At 59.6% G+C, this 20,527-nt stretch overlaps 9 protein-coding genes across 9 annotated transcripts; 3 read left to right on the forward strand and 6 right to left on the reverse strand.

The window, feature by feature from the left end:
• Positions 1-372: 372 nt before the first annotated feature.
• LOZ57_001526 (uncharacterized protein) lies at positions 373-2,642 on the reverse strand (the record flags this gene model as incomplete). Its single annotated transcript, XM_049250614.1, has 2 exons — positions 373-1,041; positions 1,098-2,642. 2 exons carry the CDS (start codon positions 2,640-2,642, stop codon positions 373-375), a joined length of 2,214 nt encoding a protein of 737 aa, XP_049110198.1.
• Positions 2,643-3,089: 447 nt separating this feature from the next.
• LOZ57_001527 (uncharacterized protein) lies at positions 3,090-4,966 on the reverse strand (the record flags this gene model as incomplete). The annotated part of the gene is made up of 4 exons (XM_049250615.1): positions 3,090-3,487; positions 3,541-3,606; positions 3,659-4,244; positions 4,304-4,966. 4 exons carry the CDS (start codon positions 4,964-4,966, stop codon positions 3,090-3,092), a joined length of 1,713 nt encoding a protein of 570 aa, XP_049110199.1.
• Positions 4,967-5,574: 608 nt separating this feature from the next.
• Positions 5,575-6,816, forward strand: LOZ57_001528 (uncharacterized protein; the record flags this gene model as incomplete). Its single annotated transcript, XM_049250616.1, has 1 exon — positions 5,575-6,816. One exon carries the CDS (start codon positions 5,575-5,577, stop codon positions 6,814-6,816), a length of 1,242 nt encoding a protein of 413 aa, XP_049110200.1.
• Positions 6,817-7,245: 429 nt separating this feature from the next.
• On the forward strand, positions 7,246-8,951 carry LOZ57_001529 (uncharacterized protein; the record flags this gene model as incomplete). The annotated part of the gene is made up of 2 exons (XM_049250617.1): positions 7,246-7,612; positions 7,714-8,951. The coding sequence occupies 2 exons, from the start codon at positions 7,246-7,248 to the stop codon at positions 8,949-8,951; spliced, it is 1,605 nt and encodes a 534-aa protein (XP_049110201.1).
• Positions 8,952-9,469: 518 nt separating this feature from the next.
• LOZ57_001530 (uncharacterized protein) lies at positions 9,470-11,254 on the reverse strand (the record flags this gene model as incomplete). The annotated part of the gene is made up of 3 exons (XM_049250618.1): positions 9,470-10,372; positions 10,438-10,797; positions 10,940-11,254. 3 exons carry the CDS (start codon positions 11,252-11,254, stop codon positions 9,470-9,472), a joined length of 1,578 nt encoding a protein of 525 aa, XP_049110202.1.
• A 1,644-nt stretch (positions 11,255-12,898) lies between these two features.
• On the reverse strand, positions 12,899-14,494 carry COX10 (Protoheme IX farnesyltransferase, mitochondrial; the record flags this gene model as incomplete). The annotated part of the gene is made up of 1 exon (XM_049250619.1): positions 12,899-14,494. The coding sequence occupies one exon, from the start codon at positions 14,492-14,494 to the stop codon at positions 12,899-12,901; it is 1,596 nt and encodes a 531-aa protein (XP_049110203.1).
• A 215-nt stretch (positions 14,495-14,709) lies between these two features.
• On the forward strand, positions 14,710-15,696 carry LOZ57_001532 (uncharacterized protein; the record flags this gene model as incomplete). Its single annotated transcript, XM_049250620.1, has 2 exons — positions 14,710-15,351; positions 15,415-15,696. 2 exons carry the CDS (start codon positions 14,710-14,712, stop codon positions 15,694-15,696), a joined length of 924 nt encoding a protein of 307 aa, XP_049110204.1.
• Positions 15,697-15,868: 172 nt separating this feature from the next.
• On the reverse strand, positions 15,869-16,725 carry MED8 (mediator of RNA polymerase II transcription subunit 8; the record flags this gene model as incomplete). The annotated part of the gene is made up of 2 exons (XM_049250621.1): positions 15,869-16,514; positions 16,601-16,725. The coding sequence occupies 2 exons, from the start codon at positions 16,723-16,725 to the stop codon at positions 15,869-15,871; spliced, it is 771 nt and encodes a 256-aa protein (XP_049110205.1).
• A 911-nt stretch (positions 16,726-17,636) lies between these two features.
• LOZ57_001534 (uncharacterized protein) lies at positions 17,637-18,816 on the reverse strand (the record flags this gene model as incomplete). Its single annotated transcript, XM_049250622.1, has 3 exons — positions 17,637-18,217; positions 18,275-18,514; positions 18,570-18,816. 3 exons carry the CDS (start codon positions 18,814-18,816, stop codon positions 17,637-17,639), a joined length of 1,068 nt encoding a protein of 355 aa, XP_049110206.1.
• Between the last annotated feature and the right edge of the window lie 1,711 nt (positions 18,817-20,527).

Genomic DNA, 20,527 nt, shown 5'->3' on the forward strand with positions numbered 1-20,527 from the left:
AGTTCAACTCGTGCGTACTCGTTGATCTGATGGGGCGAGCGAGGACTAAAGTGAAGATAGTAAAGCAAAGATTGTTGTAACTCAGACACTATGCCCCGAAGATAGAAAAAGAAACAGCCGCCAAAAGACATGACATAGAAAATAGAAAAAAAAAAAAAAAGTAAAAATACATATCAGAAAAAGCAAGTCCAGCAGTTCAATCTCGAGCAGTCGCTTCCAACACAGAAGAACGTTCGTCAATGAAAACCGGAGAAAGAGAAAAAAAGAAGACAATCCAACAAAAAAACCTTTGAGATCCTTAACTTTTGCAGTCTAAAATGAAAAGAAAAAAAAAAAAAAGACCACCACCACCACCAAATTCCCAATTTCTCTCTAGAATCTCCCCGGCACCGCTCTCGCCAACACCCTGACATTATCCACAAAGCCCTTGATCAGCTCTTCGTACTGGTTACTCGGGTCGCCGGCGAGCGCCAGGTCGCCCTGGCGCCTGATCTCGGCGGACGAGATTTCGATCTCGAGTTCGTGCTCAAAGTCCGTGGTCGGAAGCGGCGGGCTCGCGGTGGCGAGCTCGGCGGTGGCCACTTGAGTCAGGTCGATCTGATAGGCCAGGTGGCGGTAGCTCATGCGGTCTTTGTTGCGGGAGCCGGTGCGTTTACCGCCGGCGGCGGGGACGGGCGCATCGCCCATGCCGGCGATGGGGATGAGCTCGCTGGCGTCGCCGTCGAAGTTCATTTCGAGATTGACGCTGATGCGCCAGTCGAGGTTGGTGCGCGGGCTGTGGACGTCCATGTCGGCGATGCGACACTTGATGATGCGAGCGAGGATTTCGCCGGTGCGCTGGTCGGTGGTGACGCGGACCTTGGGCTTGTGGCGCGGGTTGAGGTGGTGCTGCACGAGTGGAGGGAGGGCGGCGGGGGAGATCTCGTAGAAGGTGTCGCGTTCTTTCTTGTGCGCGTAGGTGAGCGGGATGCGGGACGAGCCGGGGACCATGGACGCTTTCACGGTTTCGTTGAGGAAGTTGTTGAGGGAGCGGTGCTGGGCCTGTGTGGGGGATTGTTAGCCTAGCTCTGTATAAAAACAACCAAGGGCATACATACCAGAGACATGGAACTCTCAAAAGCCAGTCGCATATGCGGATCATCTCTGCTGATCACGCATTCCGTAAGCACCGGAAGGCGCAGCCTCTCTCCTCGATTCTTGTCGACCAGCTGTCCCAGCTTCGCCTCGACCTCGAGAATGGCTCCCGAGCCAGTGGCCGCTCCGCCAGCAGGAGCACCGCCAATGTCCTTTCGCATGACCACCTGCTGGAAGAGAAAGTCACAGATCAACTTTGTCACCTCTTCATGCGGAATCACGCCTGTGACGGACGGCTCCCACGGCCCTAGGGAGGTTACGGGGGTGGTGACGGGCTTCGGTCGAGCAACGCTGCCCTCGGCGTCGGTCTGGGCCGGGCTCGTGTGTAGGGACAGGCGCGGCGGGAGGGACGTGTTTCTCGACGTCGGCCGGTCCTCCGAGACGGCGCGTTTGGAGGGCGGCGGCTTGGTGGGGAGAAACGAGGGCGGGGGCGGTTTGAAGCCAACGGGGATACTCGGCGGAGTGCCCGAGGACCTGGGCGCCTTTCGGGCGTAGATGGGAGGTTCGTGGTATCTCTTGCGCTTCTTCTTGGGCAGATGCGCCGCGGACGCGGGGGACTGAGCCGGGTATTCCACGGGCTTCATGGGGGTGCTCAGCGGCAGCGCCGAAGGGTCTGGGTCTCTTTGAGCAGACGGCCTGGAAGTAGGGGAGATAGTGGGCGGACGACTCGAGGACGGCGGGCGCGAGGTCTTGGGCGTGGTGGGCGGGAAGAACGGACGGGGCGGCTGGGCGGCGGCATCGTGGGTAGTTGTTCTCGCATTGTTGGTATTTGGCAGCCAGAGCGGCCGGCTGGCGTCATGGGGCGAGAGGCCCTGCGACGGACGGTCTGGAGCGACGCGAGGCAGGTCGGCGGCAGGGATGCTGGGCGGGCGGACGAGCGAGGAGGAGGACTTGGGGCTGAGGCTGGCGCGCTGGCGGTCGAACTCGGCGTCGAGCAGATACTGGCGGTGCGGCTGGTCGACCAGCGACGACACCGGGGCGCGTGCGCTGCCGCTGCCGCTGCCGCTGGTGGACGGCGTGTGCATGAGCGGCGACAGCAGCTCTGGAGGTGCGCGCGCGTCGCCATGCGGCTGCGAGGCGGCGGCGTCGTTGTCGCGCGGAGCGGCAAACGAGAAGCTGCGGACGGATGACGGCGTGGTGGCCGAGTGCACGGAGAGAGCGCGCGGCTGCGAGAAGTACGACTGCTGGTGCTGCTGGGGATGCGGAGAGACGGTGCTCAGCGGCTGCGGCGTGAAGGGCGAGCCGGCGTGCGGGAGGAAGGGCTGCTGCGATGCTGGCGGCGGCGGTGGGATGCCGGGGAGGATCGTGCTGGCGGACGCGAGCAGCGGCGGCGGCGGCGGCGGAGGTCTGGCGCGCGGCTGGACTGGTGGCAACGGAGGTGGTGAGGGCGCAGGCGGGTGTTGGTGATGCTGGTGATGCTGGAGATGCTGATGCTGGAGCGGTTGCAGGGGCGGCGGGCTGCTGGCGGCCGCGGCGGAGTCGGCGTTCATGATGGTGCGCAGGTCCATGGCGACGGCATCGAGAGCGCGAGAGCGCGAGAGCACAAGAGAGAGAGAGAGAGAGCGAGCAAGGCAGCAGGCGAACAGGCAGCACGGCGAGGGCGGCCGCGATCGAAGCCTTTCTTTGCGAGCCTTCACAGCGGCAACAGCGACGACGTTGCGAGCGAAGGCGGCGATGTTTCGGGACGCCCGCCGTACGGTGGCGTACGTGTCATGACGGCGCTGGACCGCCTGGGTAGCTGTGTACGGTACGGTCATGACGGTGGCGGGACCGGCACAATACTCACCGCCAAGGGGAACAGGTGTTGCCATGAATCTATAGCAGCGCGCAAACAGCCCAAAAGAAGCCACACTGAGGACACACATCTCTCTCTCTCTCTCTCTCTCTCTCTCTCTCTCTCTCTCAGCAAGAACGAACTACATCGCAATCCTCCGTGCCAGCACAACGCCCGCGGCCTACAGCGACACTCCCCACAGCCCGCGCCCGCCCGTCACGCCCAGCCAGCCCGACGAGTGGCTGCCCGCGCCGTGTGGCGCCCAGCTGACGTTGGACACCTCGAACTCGCACTCCCACGACGCCGCCGGCCCGCGCTCGCCCGACGACGACAGAGCCGCGTTGCTGTTCTTATTATTGCTGCTGCTCTGCCCGAGCAGGTCCCAGACCAGCACGAGCGCGTCGTCGGCGCCCGACGCCAGCGTGCCGCGCCGCGTGGGGCACCACTCCACGCAGTTGATCGCCGCCGCGTGCCCGTGCAGCTCCAGCAGCGCCTGGCCCGGCTGCCGCACGTCGAGGATCTTGATCGCGCCCGAGTCCTGCGCGAACGTCGCCAGCAGGTGCGCGTCGTGCGGCGATGCTGATCGATCTGTTAATATAAAATATATCTATTTATATCAAATGTATACTTACCGGCAATGCGGAGGAGCGGCGGCGGCCACACGGGCGAGGACGACGGCGACAGGTTGCCGGGCGTACCTGTGAGTGTCAGTATCCATAGATATATGTAGAAAGAGAGTATTAGATATACCTTTGTCAGTCTTGTCCGACGGCTCGTAGATAATCGTACTATGCTCGAGGCTGCGCAGGTCGAACATGCGCACGCTGCCGTCGGCCCCGCAGCTGACGAAGACGTCGACGCTGCCCGCGCAGAACCGCACGTCGTACACCTCGCGGTCGTGCGCGATCAGCTGCGTTTTGGCCGTCAGCGTGGGGATGTCCCAGATCGTGCACGTCGTGTCGATGCTGGACGTGATGATCAGGCTCGGCGCCACCGCGTTCCAGTCCAGCGACGTGATCGGCGCCGTGTGCTCCGGCGACTTGGAGTTGGACAGCAGCGCCAGCGGCGACAGCTTGGGCACGGGCGACGACGACGACGCCGTCGTCGTGCCGGTGGTGATGCGGTTCGTATGGCTGTTGCCGTCGGCGGGCAGCGACCACAGCCGCAGGTGGTCGCCCGACGTGGCCAGCAGGTCGGTGCTCTGCTTCTGCGACGACGGCGGTTCCCACACGATGCGCGTCACGGGGTATGTGTGCGTGGCCTCGCCGACCTTGACGAAGTCGAGCGCGGCCGGGTCGCCGCCGGCCGCTGCGGGCTGCGCGTCGAGAATTTGGATCTGCGGGCGGTTAACACACGGCCGTGAAATATAACTGACTAGGGGATAGAGAAACCTACGTAGTTGTGGTTGTCCTCCAGATAGCTGCCCAGCGCGATGCGGCCGGCCGACGACGCGGGCGCCGTAGCAGGCCACTTGCACCAGTCCAGCGCGTACACGCCCCACGGCGCCAGGTAGCCGGAGCTCATGTTCAGCGGGGGTTGCGCGCCACCACCACCACCAGCGCCGCTCGCACCGAGATGATCGAGCAGGCCGGACTCCATGTGCGAGCGGATGTCGGCCAGGCCCAGCGGCGAGTACTGGTGGGCGGCAGCGGAGGGCGGAGCGGGCGCAAAGGGCTTGTATCGAGGTGGATCGAAGGCGGCGGGGCTGGAGGCGGCGTAGGCGTGTGGATGGGCCATGGCGGCGGACGGCAGCGCGGCCAGCTCGGCGAGCGTGGGCAGCACGGGCGGAACGGGGGACGATAGCGAGGCAGGGCCGGGCTGGAGGGCGCCAGGTAGGGCGGCGGAAGACGACGATGATGACGGCTGGTGGTGATGGTGGAGCGAGTGGTGGTGCTGGTGGTGCTGCGGCTGCGGCGGCTGGGCGGCTGCGGCGGCAATGCACGCGGACGCTGACGACGACGGTGGACGCGGGCCGTTGGCAGCAGCAGCAGCAGCAGAAGCAGCGGTGGGGATGTGCAGCTCTTCAGGCTGGCGCGCGAAGGCGTGGGAGTCCGCCATGGCGGCGGGCGGCGGGCAGCACGGCGGGCTAACGCGGCATCGCGGGGCGGAGGGGACAGGCAGAGAGAGGCAGGGAAAGAGAGAGACAGGCCGGCGGAAGACGACGGTGAGCAGACAGCCGGCGAGATTGATCACTATGCAAGGTCGATGCAGCGACGTCGTCAACGGAGGTTAGACGGTTCACTCCCTAACGTCACGCCTAACTAGCGGGTCTTGAGTCTCGCGATGGCTCGGCATGCACCGGCGAGCCAGGCGGCAGGGCGGAGGCACGCACTAACTAGTCTACTACGCAGCGACACCCGGCACGCGCACGGCCGCCTCCCCGCGCGAGCAGCCGCACAGCCACAGCCTGCAGAGGATGCTACTATGGATTCATGCTTTGGCTTGCGTATGGAGCATCCGCCGTCCAGCTGGCCGTCTGGCCTCTTTTGGCGTCCTGGTCACGCGAGCGCTGACTAACATGATGAATAACTATGACTAATCCGCTGACTAAGTGTTGATTAAGCAGTTACTGACTCAGCACACCACCTCCTCGGCATCTTCATCGCTCATCTCCCCCGCCTGCTCGCCCGTCCGGCGTCCTCGCCTCGCCTTGCCTTGACTCCGCCATGGCCGCCGCTGACGAGACCTGCCCACGCGCGCGCGCGCTGCTGCTGCTGCCCGGCGCCGCCAGCCCGACGTTCGCCGCCCTGCATGCCGCCTACCACGCTCCGCTGGCCGCCGTGCTGGCCGCCTGCGCCGCGCGCGCCGCCTCGGGACTCGACCTCGCCGTCGCCGTGTCCGGCCTGGCCGCACCTGATAATGACCATGACCATGAGCACGATCACGACCACAATAACTACACTGATGACGCCGCCCGGCGCCGCTGCCAGGCCTTTGATCACCTGCAGGACATGCTGGCGCAGCTGTACCGACTGTTAGCAACGGCAGGCGCCAGCGCGGGCGTGGCGCTGGATGGACCTGGGGCGGTTGACACACGGGTACTGTTCGTCGACACCGCCGCGCGCGCACACCAGCTCGGCCCCGTTTTGCGCCTGGCCGACCTGGCCACCGCCGCCGTGGTGTACACGCTCGACACGCCGGCCGGCGCGGCGCTGCTGGCGGCCTTCCAGCGCAGCAGCAGCAACAACGACAAGATCAACAATATGAACATCCCCGTGGAGAAGCTGGTTTGCGCGGCCAACACCCCTCTGCCCGGCGCGGCCGTGGCGCTGTCGCGCGCGCACACCACGCCGCACTACTCGGTGGCCGTGGGCGGCACGTTCGACCACCTGCACACGGGCCACAAGCTGCTGCTGACGGCGACGCTGCTGGCGCTGGACCCGGCCGTCACCACGGGCCCGCGCCGCGTCGTGACCATCGGCATCACCGGCGACGCGATGCTGGCGAACAAGAAGTTCCGCGAGTTCCTGGAGCCGTGGGAGGCGCGGCGGCGCGGCGTGTGCGCGTTTCTGCAGGCGATCGTCGAGCCTGCAGCCTCGTCGGCGTGGGCTGTCACAGAAGAATGTACCGACGGGACTGTGGTGGCGGTGGTGGTGGTGGGTGCAGGCGGGGCGCTGGAGCTGCGGTTCGTGGCGCTGGCGGACGCGCTGGGCCCGCCGGCCACGGACGCGCGCATCACGGCGCTGGTGGTGTCGGGTGAGACGCGGGCCGGCGGGCAGGCGGTCAACGCGGCGCGCGCGGCGGCGGGGTTGGCGGCGCTGGAGGCCTTCGAGGTGGCCGTGCTGGACGCGCCGGGCAGTGGCAGCAACGGTGGGAAGACGGGCGCGGGCGACGGCAGCCCTGACGGCCCGTTCGCGGGCAAGATCAGCAGCACCGAGCTGCGCCGGCGCCAGGCCGCCAGCCTATAGTAGTGACGAAGTGCCTGGTTCGCGAATTGCTACCCCAGTACACGACGCCGTCCCTGCACCTAGTGCGCTAGCTCGCCCGTCCTTCGTCTTGTCTTGTCTGCTGTCTGTACCTACCTACGCTCTACTCTAGTTAGTCTTGCCTTGTCGCTTGAATCCCATCCTATCCCCTCTCTCCTCCTTCTTTCTCTCCCCTCTCCCTCCTGCCGCCCGCGCGGTCCGCTGACTGGCAGGCCGCGACAACCCACGGCGAGCCACGCTGGATGTCGTGACTGAACGCTGGTATGTAGTTGACTATCGTGGAGTCGGTGGGTGGCCGTCGGGATGGCTGCACCTCCTATCTCTGCGGCCTGTCTCCCGCTCCCTCTCTGTCTCCCTCCCTCCCTCCCTCCCTCTACCCCGCTGATCACAATTATGCTCGACAGCCCGGCCATGGCGCCCATCCTCACGCTCTCCAACGAGCTGCTGCTCGACATCCTCGACCAGCTCGCGCCCGCCGCCGCCGCTGCCGCTGCCTGCCCCAGCATCGCCGCCCGCGCTGCGTTGTCGCTCGAGAGCATGCGCCCGCCATCACCGTCGCTGTCGTCCTCGCCCGACGACCCACGCCGTGCCGTGGCCCGCTTCCGTCTGGTGTGCCGCCGCTTCGCCGCCGTGGCCGCTGCTGCGCAGTTCCGCCGCGTGGTCGTGCGCTTTGACGCCGCCGCCCTGCGCCGTCTCGACCAGCTGGCGCGCCGCCCGCACCTCGCGCGCCACGCCACCGCCCTGACCTATCTGACCCGCGCGTTCTACGTCGATGGTGGTACGCCTGCGATATCCCATCTGCCCAGCCCTGTTCTGTTCTATACAAATAGGCCCCTCCCTCCCCACCGCTTGCCCCTGACGTGCTGCTGAAATCAATAGACCGCGACGACCTCGTGCGCCTGCTGTCCGCCGCCCGCGCATCCCCGGCCGTGTGCGCCGAGCACCACCGCCGCCGCGACGAGCAGCGCCGCCTGCTGGCTTCCGGCGACGACCTGGATGGGCTGCGCCGCGCCGTCGCCGCCTTCCCCGCGCTGCAGCACGTCAAGATCCTGCGCGTGCAGGACGAGCTCGAGCGCGAGCTGCTGCTGGCCGCCGCGCGCCATGACGGCCGTCCACTCGACGGCCCGCCGCTGCGCGTGCTGGACTGGACGCCCGCGTGCCGCCGCGCCATGCACGCCGTTGGTGCCGCGCTGCTGGCCACCGGCGCGCCGCGCGTCGCGCGCTTCTCGGGCCCGCAGCTCAGCGCGCCGGCCGCCGTGGCGCTCACGCGCGTGCCGCTAGCGCCGCTGGCCGTGCTAGCCGCGCGGCTAACGTGCCTGGAGCTGCACTTCGACGCGGCGCGCTGTGTCGACGGCGAGCTGCGGGCGCTGACGCGCGTGTTCGGTACGCTGTTCCGCGCCGCCGCGCGGCTCGAGGCGCTGCACCTGGGGTTCCCGTCGCGGCTGCCGGTGGCGCTGGCGCTGGACGAGGTGTTCGACGGCGTGTGCTGGGCGCGGCTGCGCGCGTGGGGCATCCAGGCGTGGCGGCTGCACGCGCACGAGATCATCGCCTTCGCGCGCCGCCACCGCCGCACGCTGCGCGGCCTGCGCCTGCGCGACGTGCTGCTCAAGGACGGCAGCCGCTGGCGCGACGTGCTGGCCGTGCTGCGCGCCGACCTGCCGCATCTCGAGTGGCTCAGCCTGCGCCGCATCGACTACGCCGCCGCCTTCGACGAGAAATGGGCCCACAGCGCCGACGTCTCCGACGCCCAGTCGTTCCCCGACAATTCCGACAGCGACGATGACGATGACGACGTCGACAACGGCTCCTTCTTCGACGGCCCCCACGATGCCGCCCACGACGACGATGATGACTCTGCCAGCATCGGCGACGAGTCCGACGGCCTCAGCGACCACGACGCCGACGACGGCCCGCGCGCCCACCAGCTGGAGCTGCGGCCCGACACCGCCCCCAGCGCCCCCGTGCTGCACCACCACCAGCTGCCGCCGTTCACGAACCAGTGGGAGCTGCTGGCGTCTGTGTCGCCCGACGACCTGGACGACAACGGCGTCAGCGTCGAGTACCGCCAGCGCAAGATCTGGGAGGCCTGGGTCGTGTCAAAGGCAAACCTGCCGTAGTTCCTTCTTTTCTTCGGTATGCAGCACCGATCTTCTTCCATTGACTGGCAGGCGGGAGGCCCTTTTTGCGTTGTGTTTTCTGGTCTGATGTCTGTCTGTATCTCTCCTGACTCACGGGCGGATATTATTTATATGCTATTCTATTTTTTTTTTGGGCGGATACTCTTTTCTTTCTTGCTTGCTTTGTCTAGATTCAACATATATCAGGTCAATCCGCTCTTCTTTTAAAAATGGAATCCGTCCACCTTTTTGCCCGGGCTTCATATAAATACACATTATCACACATAAAAATAGAACCCACCGTCCCCTTGTCCCCCCCGGAGTGGTCAATGAGAGTATAAACGCCGCCGTGCGCCGTCTAGCCTGCCTCCCCGCCGACACAAAACCCGCCCGTCACCTGACGCCACGGCCCGATCGGGCAATGCCCAACGACGGGCCTCCAACGTCGTCGTTCCCGTCCATTAGCTATTACCTCCCCAACGCCGTGGAGACGAACCTCACCGAGACGCACTCGCTATTCACTCCAGCTCCACCAGCTGCCCAGCCTCCTCCCGCTCCACCACCACCACCGGCTCGGGCGCGGGCTCCAGCGCGCCAAACTCCAGCTCGTGCAGCATCAGCGCGTGCTGCGTGCGGCCCAGCGGATAGCCACACTTGGAGGCCGGGAAGGCCAGCAGGCGCCGCACCTCAGGGTCCGGGCAGCGCTCCAGAAACATGCACAGCGCCGTGCACTCGGCGTGCACGCGCGGGCCGATCCACCAGTGCGGCTGCTCGCACATCTTGCCCATCCAGTACGACAGGATCAGGCACGCGCGCGCGTCCTTGCGCTGCAGCAGCGTGATGTAGTCCGGCTGTAGCCGCCCCATGAACGACGTGAACTTGCAGAAGTGTTCGCGCGCCAGCGGCAGCGGCAGTAGCGGCGCTAGCAGTCGCAGCACCGAGTGGTATGGGTTGGTCTCCTCCGTTGTCGTCGCCTCGATGCCGCACAGCCGTGCCAGGTCCAGCGGCAGCCCCACGAACCCGGCCCGGTGGTCGTCGAACGTCTTGTGCTCGTCGTCGGCTTCCAGGAAGAAGTCCCACCATATGCTCTGTGGTAGCCATGGAATCACCGATTCGATCAGGTACCGCAGCCCGCCCTGCACCAGCAGCCAGTTCAGGTCCGTGGGCCGCGACGAGAACACCCACGAGTTCAGAGGGCTGTACTCCTTTTCCGAAAAGGACAGCACTCCCATCAGCATGCACGTCGACATGAGCGCATCCATATTGTGGATGCTGATGGGGTTTTGCAGCTCGTGCTTGTACAGCTTGATGGCGTTCTGCCAGTGGTACGCTTCCGCCAGTCGCTGCGGCCGACTCGCCACGCCGTACTGATACAGAGACGTACACGCCAGACCAAGCACGGCATGCATGAGATGCGGCGTCTACAAGATGTGCACCGGGATTAGCATATTTATTAGACGAAGCTGCAAGGAGCCGAATGACAAACCCGAAATGCGAGCCGGAGCATGTCCCCGGTGGACACGCTTCTCGACGTGTCGGACATAGAAGCGACGTGTTGCACCGCGTGCACAAAATGGTACAAGGCCATCGGCCCGCCTGAAATCGTGAACGGCGGCAGCGGGTCGGCTTCCGAGTTGTAGCTCGGGCTTGACTGAAGCACCCGTTGGATGCGGCTGGCCATGTCGGTGACGGACATGGAGAATATCATCGCCGTTGGGCTGGCCGTCGATGTACGGCGGCCTTCCGGCAGGTGGTGAGGCCGCCGCCCGTGCAGCTGGACCGCCGCATAATCGCACGAGATGCCGTAGGACTCGCACTTATTGCAGTGAGGTTTCTTCTCGTCACACTACAGCACACACACACGCACGCAACGTCAGACTCCAATGAGCGCAAGCGAAGAAAGTGAATGCCAGCGGCACGTGGCGCTGCGGCATCGCAGGATATTCCAAGGAAATTTCCTTGTCGGGATAAGTATCGCAGCCTCTCACCTTGACTCGTCTCTTTTTGCAGTTCCCGCACCCCGTCCGCGATTTGCGATGCGGCCGCCGGGAGTGGAATGCCTGCTCGGCAGAAGCCCCGTCCTGCTCCACGGCAACGGGTTTTCGGGTCCTAGGTGCAGGCCGACGGGCATCCCTGACCCGGAAAACAATTTGGTTCTTCACGACGCGATTGGTGCTCAGCGTCAGGTCATCATTCGAATCGCGCTGGACCAGGCGTTGAGGCCGCAGCTCTTGCGACATATCTGGCTGTGCAACGGGCATATCGCGAGTGTCGCCTGTGGCAGCGTTACGAGCATATTCCATAGTGGGGAATACGTCAGTATCGGTTGTCTGAGCAAGGTCAGGACCAAGCGGTGCTTCTATAGTAAGGGAAAGGCCCGGGTTTTGGTCGCCGAGCTTAAGTTTCCAGGCCACGTCCCCCCAAACTCTACAGCAGGGGAGGCATTGCTGACAAGGAAAGTTCTGGAGCCACGGTCACTGAAGCTCATATGACGAGCGGCGAGGCGGTGATGAGGAGAGAAATCGACTTTGCGACGAGACAAGCAATCGCGGCTCCGCATCCTGGAAGCGGCGGCTCAAGCCCGCGTGTCTGGTCGCTCTTCGCCACCGTACCCACTCCAGGGCGGCGGGCCGACCATTAGCGCAGCAAACACGGCAAACAGGCCGCCGCTAGTTCTATCTCGGAATAGCTTCGTATCGGCCCAGGGATGGATGACGTCTGGTTTTCGAAGCTGGCCGGCGACATTGTGACGGGAGCAAGGCGGGCAGCGTCGTCATCCTGGAATTGGCGGTTGCCAGGAGTTGGTCGAGACCGCAAGATTCTGGGCGACATGATCCGTGCGCGAGTTGCATCCCGGTTGGCTAGCTTTCGAAAAATTCAACCCGGGCTGTGAAACCAAATGCCATGGCCAATCATGGACTATTGGCAAGGGTGCGATGGGCGGGTCGGCATTCAAGCCCCTCTGTGAGAGAATTTCGGCCAGCCAGAAGCTATCCATTTCTTTCTACCCTCTCTGCCGTGCCGTACTACGGAGGACTGCAGCGTCTGTTGGCTTGAAATTTATTCTTGTCGCTCTGACCTCCTTCTAGCCCAGCGGAGATCGGGACTGCAACGGAACCTTATGGACACCCTCCTTCAAAGGCCCAGACCATCATGGCTCCCTCATTTTTGTGCAGCAAAGGACGAAGTTGCCAGCAAGCTTCCCGCCCCTACATGATCATGCAGAAGATTTGCAAGCTTAAAGATCAACTATTTTTTTTATCCACGCCAAAGTGGCAAGATGGCGCTGTTTTCATTAAACACAAGGACCTTGTCAGCTTCGAACTGGACCAGCTGGGCAAAGTTAGATTAGCCATCTAACTATGCCAAAGAAATAAGCAGCTTGGCATGCGTTCAAACCGTTCGGCCGCAATACTCCGTACTAGCTTTTGTATCCACTCAAAATTGCTTGTTGGGACGTCAATATCACCTGTAGTCTTAAAGTTTAATTTCCGATTAGCCCTTGGGTTTCGATATGTTGTCTCCCGGGGCCGGGGCGCTGGGATTGTTGTCCGTTGGGATTTGAAGTTTCAGGCTAGAACTCCATGGATAAACGGCCGTCGAGTCTCTAGCTGGGCCATCTTCAGATACATTTACAGACGATGCATCCTGGCACGCTGAAGCTGAGGCCTGACTGGGGAACATCATTTCTTTGTTCCAGTTTGATACATCTGATAATTTGATAAACGACCAACGTCTTGAGTCAATTTCATCATTTGGGGACAGTTTCATTTCACTTCCGAGCTGCTTGGTAGTTTGACAAGAGACCAATCCAAGGAGACCATGAATAAAAAGCTTTCTAAAGAAATGGGAGAGTCAGGTCCCAACGCCTCTTGTTCAAGCTCGGAGAACGTAAAATAAATGGAACTAAATAAGTATGAGTATAATACACTGCGGACACTACCGCTTCAACCCACAGGTTCTGCGGATTGGCTTGAAGGAGCTGAGTTTCGAATTTCCTCATACTCCAGAAACCCCTCATCTATCAGGTATTCTTCTTCATCTTCCTCGTCACCCATGATGCCCATGGCTCTATTCCACACGCCGTCCCATACGCCAGTTTTAGTGACCAGGGCTCCGACAAGGAGCAGGGGTAGATGCCACACACTGGCCCAGAACATGCCCCGGGCAGTGCCCTTCGCTCCTTGCAGCTTCCAGAAGCGATAAGCTTCCTTTGTCAGCCAGAAGTTGATCAACGTGCCTCCCACTAAGAAGCCCTTGTTTACAATTCCAGCCCAACATAACCCAGCACATAGAGGAAACATGAGAATGGAGTAGCGCAAAGCGACACGGCCGTTCCGTGCTGGGTTTGTCCATGCTAGCATTTTGTACCCCGCATTTCTATACTCGTCCTTGATGGTATGGGACAAGGCATTGAAGTGCGGAAACTGCCACGCAAATAAAATACCAGCAAGCAACCAGCCACCCAGAGAATCCGGGCCAAATAGAAGATCCCGCCATGTGTCATGCCCCGTTGTTGCTGTTTGGCCGGCGGCTGCTGCACAGCCCATCAGTGGTGGGATTCCACCAACGATAGCACCGACCCAGGTGTTGATCACAGACAGTCGTTTCATGGGTGTATAAACGAAGGCATATAGAAAGATGTTCGAAGCCGAAAGCGCCGCGACCGTGGGGTTGGTCCCGAAATAAAGGGCCGTAATGCCCGCTGTCGCTGTACCAATGGCAAAAAGCCAAGCGGCGCGAGAGCTGATGAGTCCCCGGACGAGGGGGCGATTCCGTGTACGAGACATCTGAGCGTCATATTTGGGTTCGAAGAGCATGTTGAGGGTATTGGCGCTGGCGGAGGAGAGAAACGTGCCGACGGTAAGATACAGACATGTTAAGGTCGACGTGGAGAGGGTGGGGAGTGGAGTTATGGACGGATCAAGAGCGAGGAGCGTGGGAGTGGGAAATAGCCCGTAGGAAGTCGTGGCGGTAAGGACAATGAGGAAGGAAAGCTGTGGCTTTGTGAGGGAGAGGTAGAGGGCCAATTGCCGGCGCAAGGAAGATTTTGGGAGCGTAGACGAGAGCGTGGAGAGGCGGGAGGAGGCGTCTGGTCGTATAGTCGTTTCTGGAGAGGAGGCTTGTTCGTTTTCACTTTTGCTTTTTAGGCGCTGTCTTCGCCTGTGAGGAAGCTCATTGATTAATTCTGAAACATTTTGGTCCTGCGCAGCCACGGTGTCGCCTCTATCTCTTGATACTGGCGCAGCAGAATCAAAGAGAGACGCCCGACGTGTTGCAGAGGTGGCAACCTTCGACCACGGCAGCAGTTTCGTCGCGAGCACGCCCCTTAAGGTCGGTGGATGAGACGAGAAATATGCCTTTCTCAGGATCCGTGGCAGCGCCCGGGCCTGCGCGAGATCACTTCGCAAGCTGCTTGTGGCGGCATATGTTCGGCGGGAAACAGGCGAGGTGGGCGAGAAAACACGCGACAGGCACTCACGGCAGAGTGCCACCGGCTCGAATGCGGCCCCAGGCCTCAGACATGTAGCCCGGAGGCTCATTGACGATCTGTAATGCGGCTGGGCGCGGGCTCCGGGTCATCGGTGACTTGTGCGCTTTCTCGATCAACGATTTGAGGTCAAGCCGAATTTCCTCGCCGCTGACTCAGCATCACGATCACGTGAAGGTCGCGCTTCCGCTGCTTGTTTTGCGGGCTCGCAAGGCCACGATCCAGGCGAAGACAAACAGCAGCGCAGCAGCAGCAGCAGCAGCAGCCATGGAGTCCGTACCGCAAGCTATCCAGTCCCTGATCCTTGATCCCCTGCAGCCCTACCTGCGCCCGATCACGACCTCTCTGCCCGAACCGATCGGCAACGCCCTTGTCTCCCTCCTCGGTACCCGATGCTACACCTCCCTGGTTCTCGCCGTCGACATCACCAAGGACCCCGCTTGTCTCCCGCTGGCGATTTCCAAAGTGTTGGGAATTGCCATAGTTACTTTTAGCGCCATCGTCAAAGTCCCCCAGATCCTGAAGCTCCTATCTTCACGCTCGTCGGAAGGGGTGTCCTTCACCTCCTATGCGCTCGAGACTACGAGTTTATTGATTACGCTCGCATACAATGCTCGTCTGCAATTTCCGTTTAGTACATACGGCGAGGCAGCTTTGATTGCGGTGCAAGATGTGGTGGTTGCGGTTTTGGTGTTAGTATTCTCTGGTCAGAGTGCAATCGCTGGGGCGTTCCTTGCTGCTCTCGGCGGCGCGGTCTATGCCCTTCTGTTTAGTGGTGAAACCATCGTAGACAACCATGTGATGGGGTTCTTGCAGGCTGGCGCCGGAGCTTTGGGTGTGGCGAGCAAAGTGCCCCAAATCTGGACTATCTGGTCTCAGGGCGGCACTGGTCAATTAAGCGCGTTTGCGGTACGTTTTTTGGAATTCCATTGCAACTAACCATCCGAGCTACATGCTAACATCTCATTTCAGGTGTTCAACTATCTTCTCGGGTCGTTGACGCGTATATTCACAACTCTTCAGGAAGTTGATGATAAGCTCATCTTGTACGGATTCATCGCCGGATTTTCCCTTAACCTGATCCTTGCAGCGCAGATGATCTATTACTGGAACTCTCCAGTGACTGTTGCAAAAAAATCAAAGCCAAAGAAGCCTTATCCCGCGCAAGCGCTAGCAGAGAAGCCTTCAGCAAAGAGTAGCGGCGCTTCCCCTTCCCCATTTGGCAAAGGCCCGAGTACACGAAGACGAGGATGATATTTTTTGGCGGCGTTGCGCGTATTCCCTTTTACCACCTCTTATACGTTTTAATTGTAATTTTGAGGTTCAGTGGTATTCCGTGACCCTTTGATACTTATTCATAGCAGCAGCGCCATAAGAATAACCATGCTTTCCAGTAATATGCGCTTGTAACTGGGCGTAATATTGATCATCTAGGGCTTGGAGTCGCGCCTGTTGTCATGTATCGAAAAACATCCTCAAGCGGCAACCCAGGGGCCATCGGCTTTGGAGGCGTATGGCTGCTTCCCCTCGCGATATCGAATTCGACCCCTGGTGCTCCGCCAGCCCTCGCATGGGCGCCAACAATTACTTCCATGTCATCGCCTACCATGTCTTCATCTTCATCATCATCATCTTCTTCATCCCCTTCATCCAGTTTTCGGCTCAATCCAGTTATCACATTCTTGATTCCCATTTCTCTTTCTTCCAGAGTATAATCACCGCCCCAGTCCCTCTGCCTCGCTTCCATATTTGCCTCCACGGGCGCCCAGTGCCATAAGCTCAGCAGCTGGTCGACCGACAAACGCGTGGATTCATTTCCATCTTGCGCCTGCAGCTGCGACGAAGCAGTATTGTTCTTCGCGACGGCTCTGCCCCTAGCCACCCATTCCTCAACGCGCGGTTCGAGTTTCGTTCGCAGTAGCTGATGTAAGATAGTTGATTCTGTTCGGCCTGGAAATTCCGGGGTTGGGTAGGCGATGATGGAGGCGAGCAGGCCTTGCTGTTCGGTGAGAAGGTGGGAGATCGAGAGAAGGTTGTTGGATATGATTGTAGCTTGAGACTGTAGAGACGACCTGTATAGGAATTCCGCTGTTAGTTAGCTCGTCGAGGATAGTCGATGGAGATGAAGCACGGGTTGCAAGGCAGGTCACCACCTCACCAGGCGGGCAGCGGGTCGCTCTGGCTGATGCTGTTTGCCAGGGACCCCAGCGACTGTGTTAGCTGTACCAGCCGTTGTCGAGTTTGCTCCAGGGCTTTGAGCTGCTCTGGGCCGATGGATGTCATTGCTGGGGCGTAGAGTGATTGAATCTCTTGAAAGATGACGACGTTGAAGGTCCTTGAAGTCGCGCCGCGGCTATTTTGATTAACTTTTTGGAGAGTTCAACTCAAAGCAATTTATAAGGACGGCTCACTATCTCTCTGTTTACATTGTCTTATCTTTACTTGATATTTTGAAAATAATCAGTACCCCTTAGGTAGTCTATGTGCTGCTTTCATCACAACAGAATTACCATATGCCAGCTGTATGATTCCCTCTATGTTGGCTGCTATCAAGGGCCAGAGTAGGGAATAACCTATTAGAAAACTTGCACGAAAATATTTGCTTTATATTTATAAAGTTCTGGGTTATAATAGTGGAGATATGTACTATTAGATGCAAACATTACTGCAGGGTGTGGTTGTGTTTTGCTGATATTCCATATCCCTGAAAGGCCAGCAGGAAATGCATATTCTATCCTAGAGCCAACACAGTAATGTTAGAAGGCATGATACGAGCAAACGTGTGGTACCTCCTGACAGACATTTACTGAAGTAGAAGCCAGTTTTTAAGTAGTATGCAGGCTGTAAACAAGATACTCATACAAGCTCATGTCATACATTCTTCAAATCATTAGGTTAAGGTAGTAAGCAGAAATATCGTCTTGCACGAGAAAACAATATATGAGGGGTATAGAAGGGGCCAAAAATCTTGAGAACAGATAATATTGGAGTTTTTTTTCGCAAAAAGTTGGATTAGCCGCAACAGAGTAGAGCGGAAACGTGGAAACAGCCATTCCAAATCATACATCCAGATGTACGAAGAAACTGAGGCTGGTGTCAATTTCCACATCCGGGCAAGGTACCCGCACTTTGGGTAATATAATGCACACAGTCTTCCCGCCCAGGATAAGGCCAGTATTTTAAATGAAAGCATATTAAGGATTTGAGAGTGATTTTCGCCCTGGAGGGGGTGCGGAGAGTATGGGCACAGTGGGGGCTACAAAGTCTGCCTTTTTCGAGTCATTTGGGAAATGCGACACAGGGCCCATCTGATAGGCCTCAGGAGGGTACTTGACATCCTGCTCTGGAGAGTAATACGTTGCTTGGAAGCCGGGATGGTAGCCAGGTGTTTGGGGTGTTTGAGCGGGGTACTGCTGCTGGACAGGTTGGTCCCAAGTCTGTGCAAACCCTCCAGCCACGGGACTCATCACGGCAGCGTCGTGGTTCCATCGATTCTGGATGTCGATCTGGCTCTTGCGCTTGGTCTTGCGGCGTCTATGTCGGATAAAGAAAAAGCAACAGAAACAAGTGAGTAAGCTGATTAGCAAGAAGCCGACGATTGGGAGGACTATTATCAAGACCAGGTTCTTTTTCCCCTTTGGCGTATTAGCCATCGGGTTAACAGACTGGGTGCTTGCCGGCAGGAGGGTGGTATTAAAGATACGATCGGGATTGATGAAGAAGGGCATTCCTGGGGGCACTTTGGAGTGGCAACCCTGCCTGATGGCCTCGATAACTATGATATCGATCAGTACATTCCAAAATGACTCAAAGGGGCGCAAGCCATGCATACAGTTCGCGAGGAACTTCTCATCCTCTGTAAGCGAATAGCACAAGGCGCATTTTGTGACAAAAGAGTCGGAGAAGCTGTCCAATCCACAGAAGTCGTAGGCGGACTGGGGCTTGGGGTTCATAAGGTCATATTTGATAGATTGCTGCAACGAGTCGCATGTCACCTGGCACGGGGTGGAGAGCGACTGTTTAGCGACTGGAAAAGCATAGATACAGCTCGAGAAGGCAAATCGGAGATTATCTAGCAGCCATTAGCACGGTGAGGTATAAAAGTATCTGGCGGAGAGGGCGCGTACAAAGACCCCATTTTAGATCTGTATCATACGTCCGGGAAATGGAATAGGTGCTCCGCAGTTCGCAGTTGACGCACTCCCGAAAGCGATTCCCCTCTTCCGAGTCGAAGAACTGGGGATCGCGGCAGACGATATCGTCGCCGGTGGTGTTGCTGAAGCCGGACCCGCATGATCTCTCGCAGGGAGAGCCGGGGGCAACTCGCAGGGCCAGAGCGGCCACCGCGAAGAGCGGGGAGAGCAAGAGCAGCATCGCGAACACGGCGGCGGGTCAGCAGCCGGTCTGGAGGCGTCGCAGCAGTCGATCACGGCGTGGCATCGAGCGTTGTCAGCGGCGTATCAAAGCATAGTTGGCACGGCCCTCACCGCGCGCGAGGCGTCCTGGCCGCAACGCTGGAGGAGACAGGAGCAGGGCAGAGCAGAGCAGAGACAGGTGACGACAGCCGACAGACGAGGGAATTGCAACGAGTCCTCCGTACCCACTTAAGTAGATCGCGATGGATCTGCCGAGCAGCGGGAGAGACGGCGGGGAGGCAGCACGACACGGCGCTTAGAGGGAGCGAAAGGGCGGGCAGGGCCGTGGCCGGGCAGCAGTAGCACAGCGCCAGGATACAAGCGAGAACAAACAGGACCAGCAAGACAGCCGGCGGGAGGAGAGGCCGCGGGCAGCCTGGACAAGGGCCATGAGGCCGTTAGTTCGTCGACAGGCTGCACGCCAGGCTGCTTGGCCTGCGCGAGATGATCACCGGCCAGCCACCCACGGCACGGCTCGCCCACCCCGGCCCGCCGCGATGCGAAGTCTGGCTCTTGTCGTTTCTTGTGCTCTCTGCCTTGTGCTCTGCCGGTCTGTCAGTGTGCGTCGGCCTGCGACTCTGCCACTCTGCCCACCCTCATGCGTGCCGCCTGGTTTGCAACAACAGGACGAGACCCGCCGTCGCGCAGTCGTCCGACGGGAATCGCACGGCGGTGTGTGCGCGGGCCCTGGTCGATCGTCCTGGCGATCCCGTCCTCGTCACAGTGCAGCAGCCGGCCTGATTGGCGAGCTGCGCGCCATCCCTGCGGGCAGTCGAGTCGGCAGACAAAGAGCGCTGATCCGCGGTTCCGTGCGCGCAAGGCCCTGCCGGTCCGTAGGTCGCGCGGGCGGTCAAGCGCTAGGAGGCTATCAGTGGAGAGACTCAAGACGAGGGGAAGACGACGTGGAATTAACGCGCGGTGAGGCAAACCTTACTCAAGATCCGATTCTGCTGCTTGTGGTACAAATAAACCTTCTTTGCTCGGTCCCGGGCTTTGTGAATCGAAGAAAGTGTTACCGACAGTAATACCTGTTGGGATAGCAGAGATCTCCCTTGGCGTCGTCGCGAAATTTGGATCTCATGTCACACTCAGTTCCAACGAGGCTCTTATTGAGGCATATCCCATCAAATGGAAGCCCCAAAGAACCACGTGAACAACCTCTTGACAGGTATGCTTTGTCTTTACTCATGGAAACTTGCGTCTTCGAAATATTATGGTCAAAGATGGGCAGATACGCGGGATTGTGGACTGGGAGTTCTCAAAGGCCTTTTATATTTGGAGATGGCAAACAATTGGACGAACTACTTGCTACAGATTCTCCATCATACTATTCTGGTTATGCAGTTCTTTCTTTCCTATGGTGTTTGTGGTTTCGTTGTATAATTTGGCTGGCTCAATCCCGAATATGGTAAGAGAATGGGCCCATTGGCGATGTTGCGATGTCAATGCATCCATATCCCATTCCAGTGACAGACGAAGCTTCAAATGCAGTTTTAACTGCAAAGGCTCAGCTTGAACAATTCAAAGCGGATCGCACAGAAATACCCTCCGCCCCAGGACTAGAATGTTGCTTGAAGCCGACCCCAATCCAACAGCATAGAACAATTGCTCTAACTGGGTCAACGACATTTTAACGGAGGCAAAAACTTTGGTCTGATCCAAGACACAGT

The sequence above is a fragment of the Ophidiomyces ophidiicola genome (genome assembly GCF_022830035.1).
Source record: "Ophidiomyces ophidiicola strain CBS 122913 chromosome Unknown scaffold_4, whole genome shotgun sequence".
Taxonomy (NCBI): Eukaryota; Fungi; Ascomycota; class Eurotiomycetes; order Onygenales; family Onygenaceae; genus Ophidiomyces; species Ophidiomyces ophidiicola.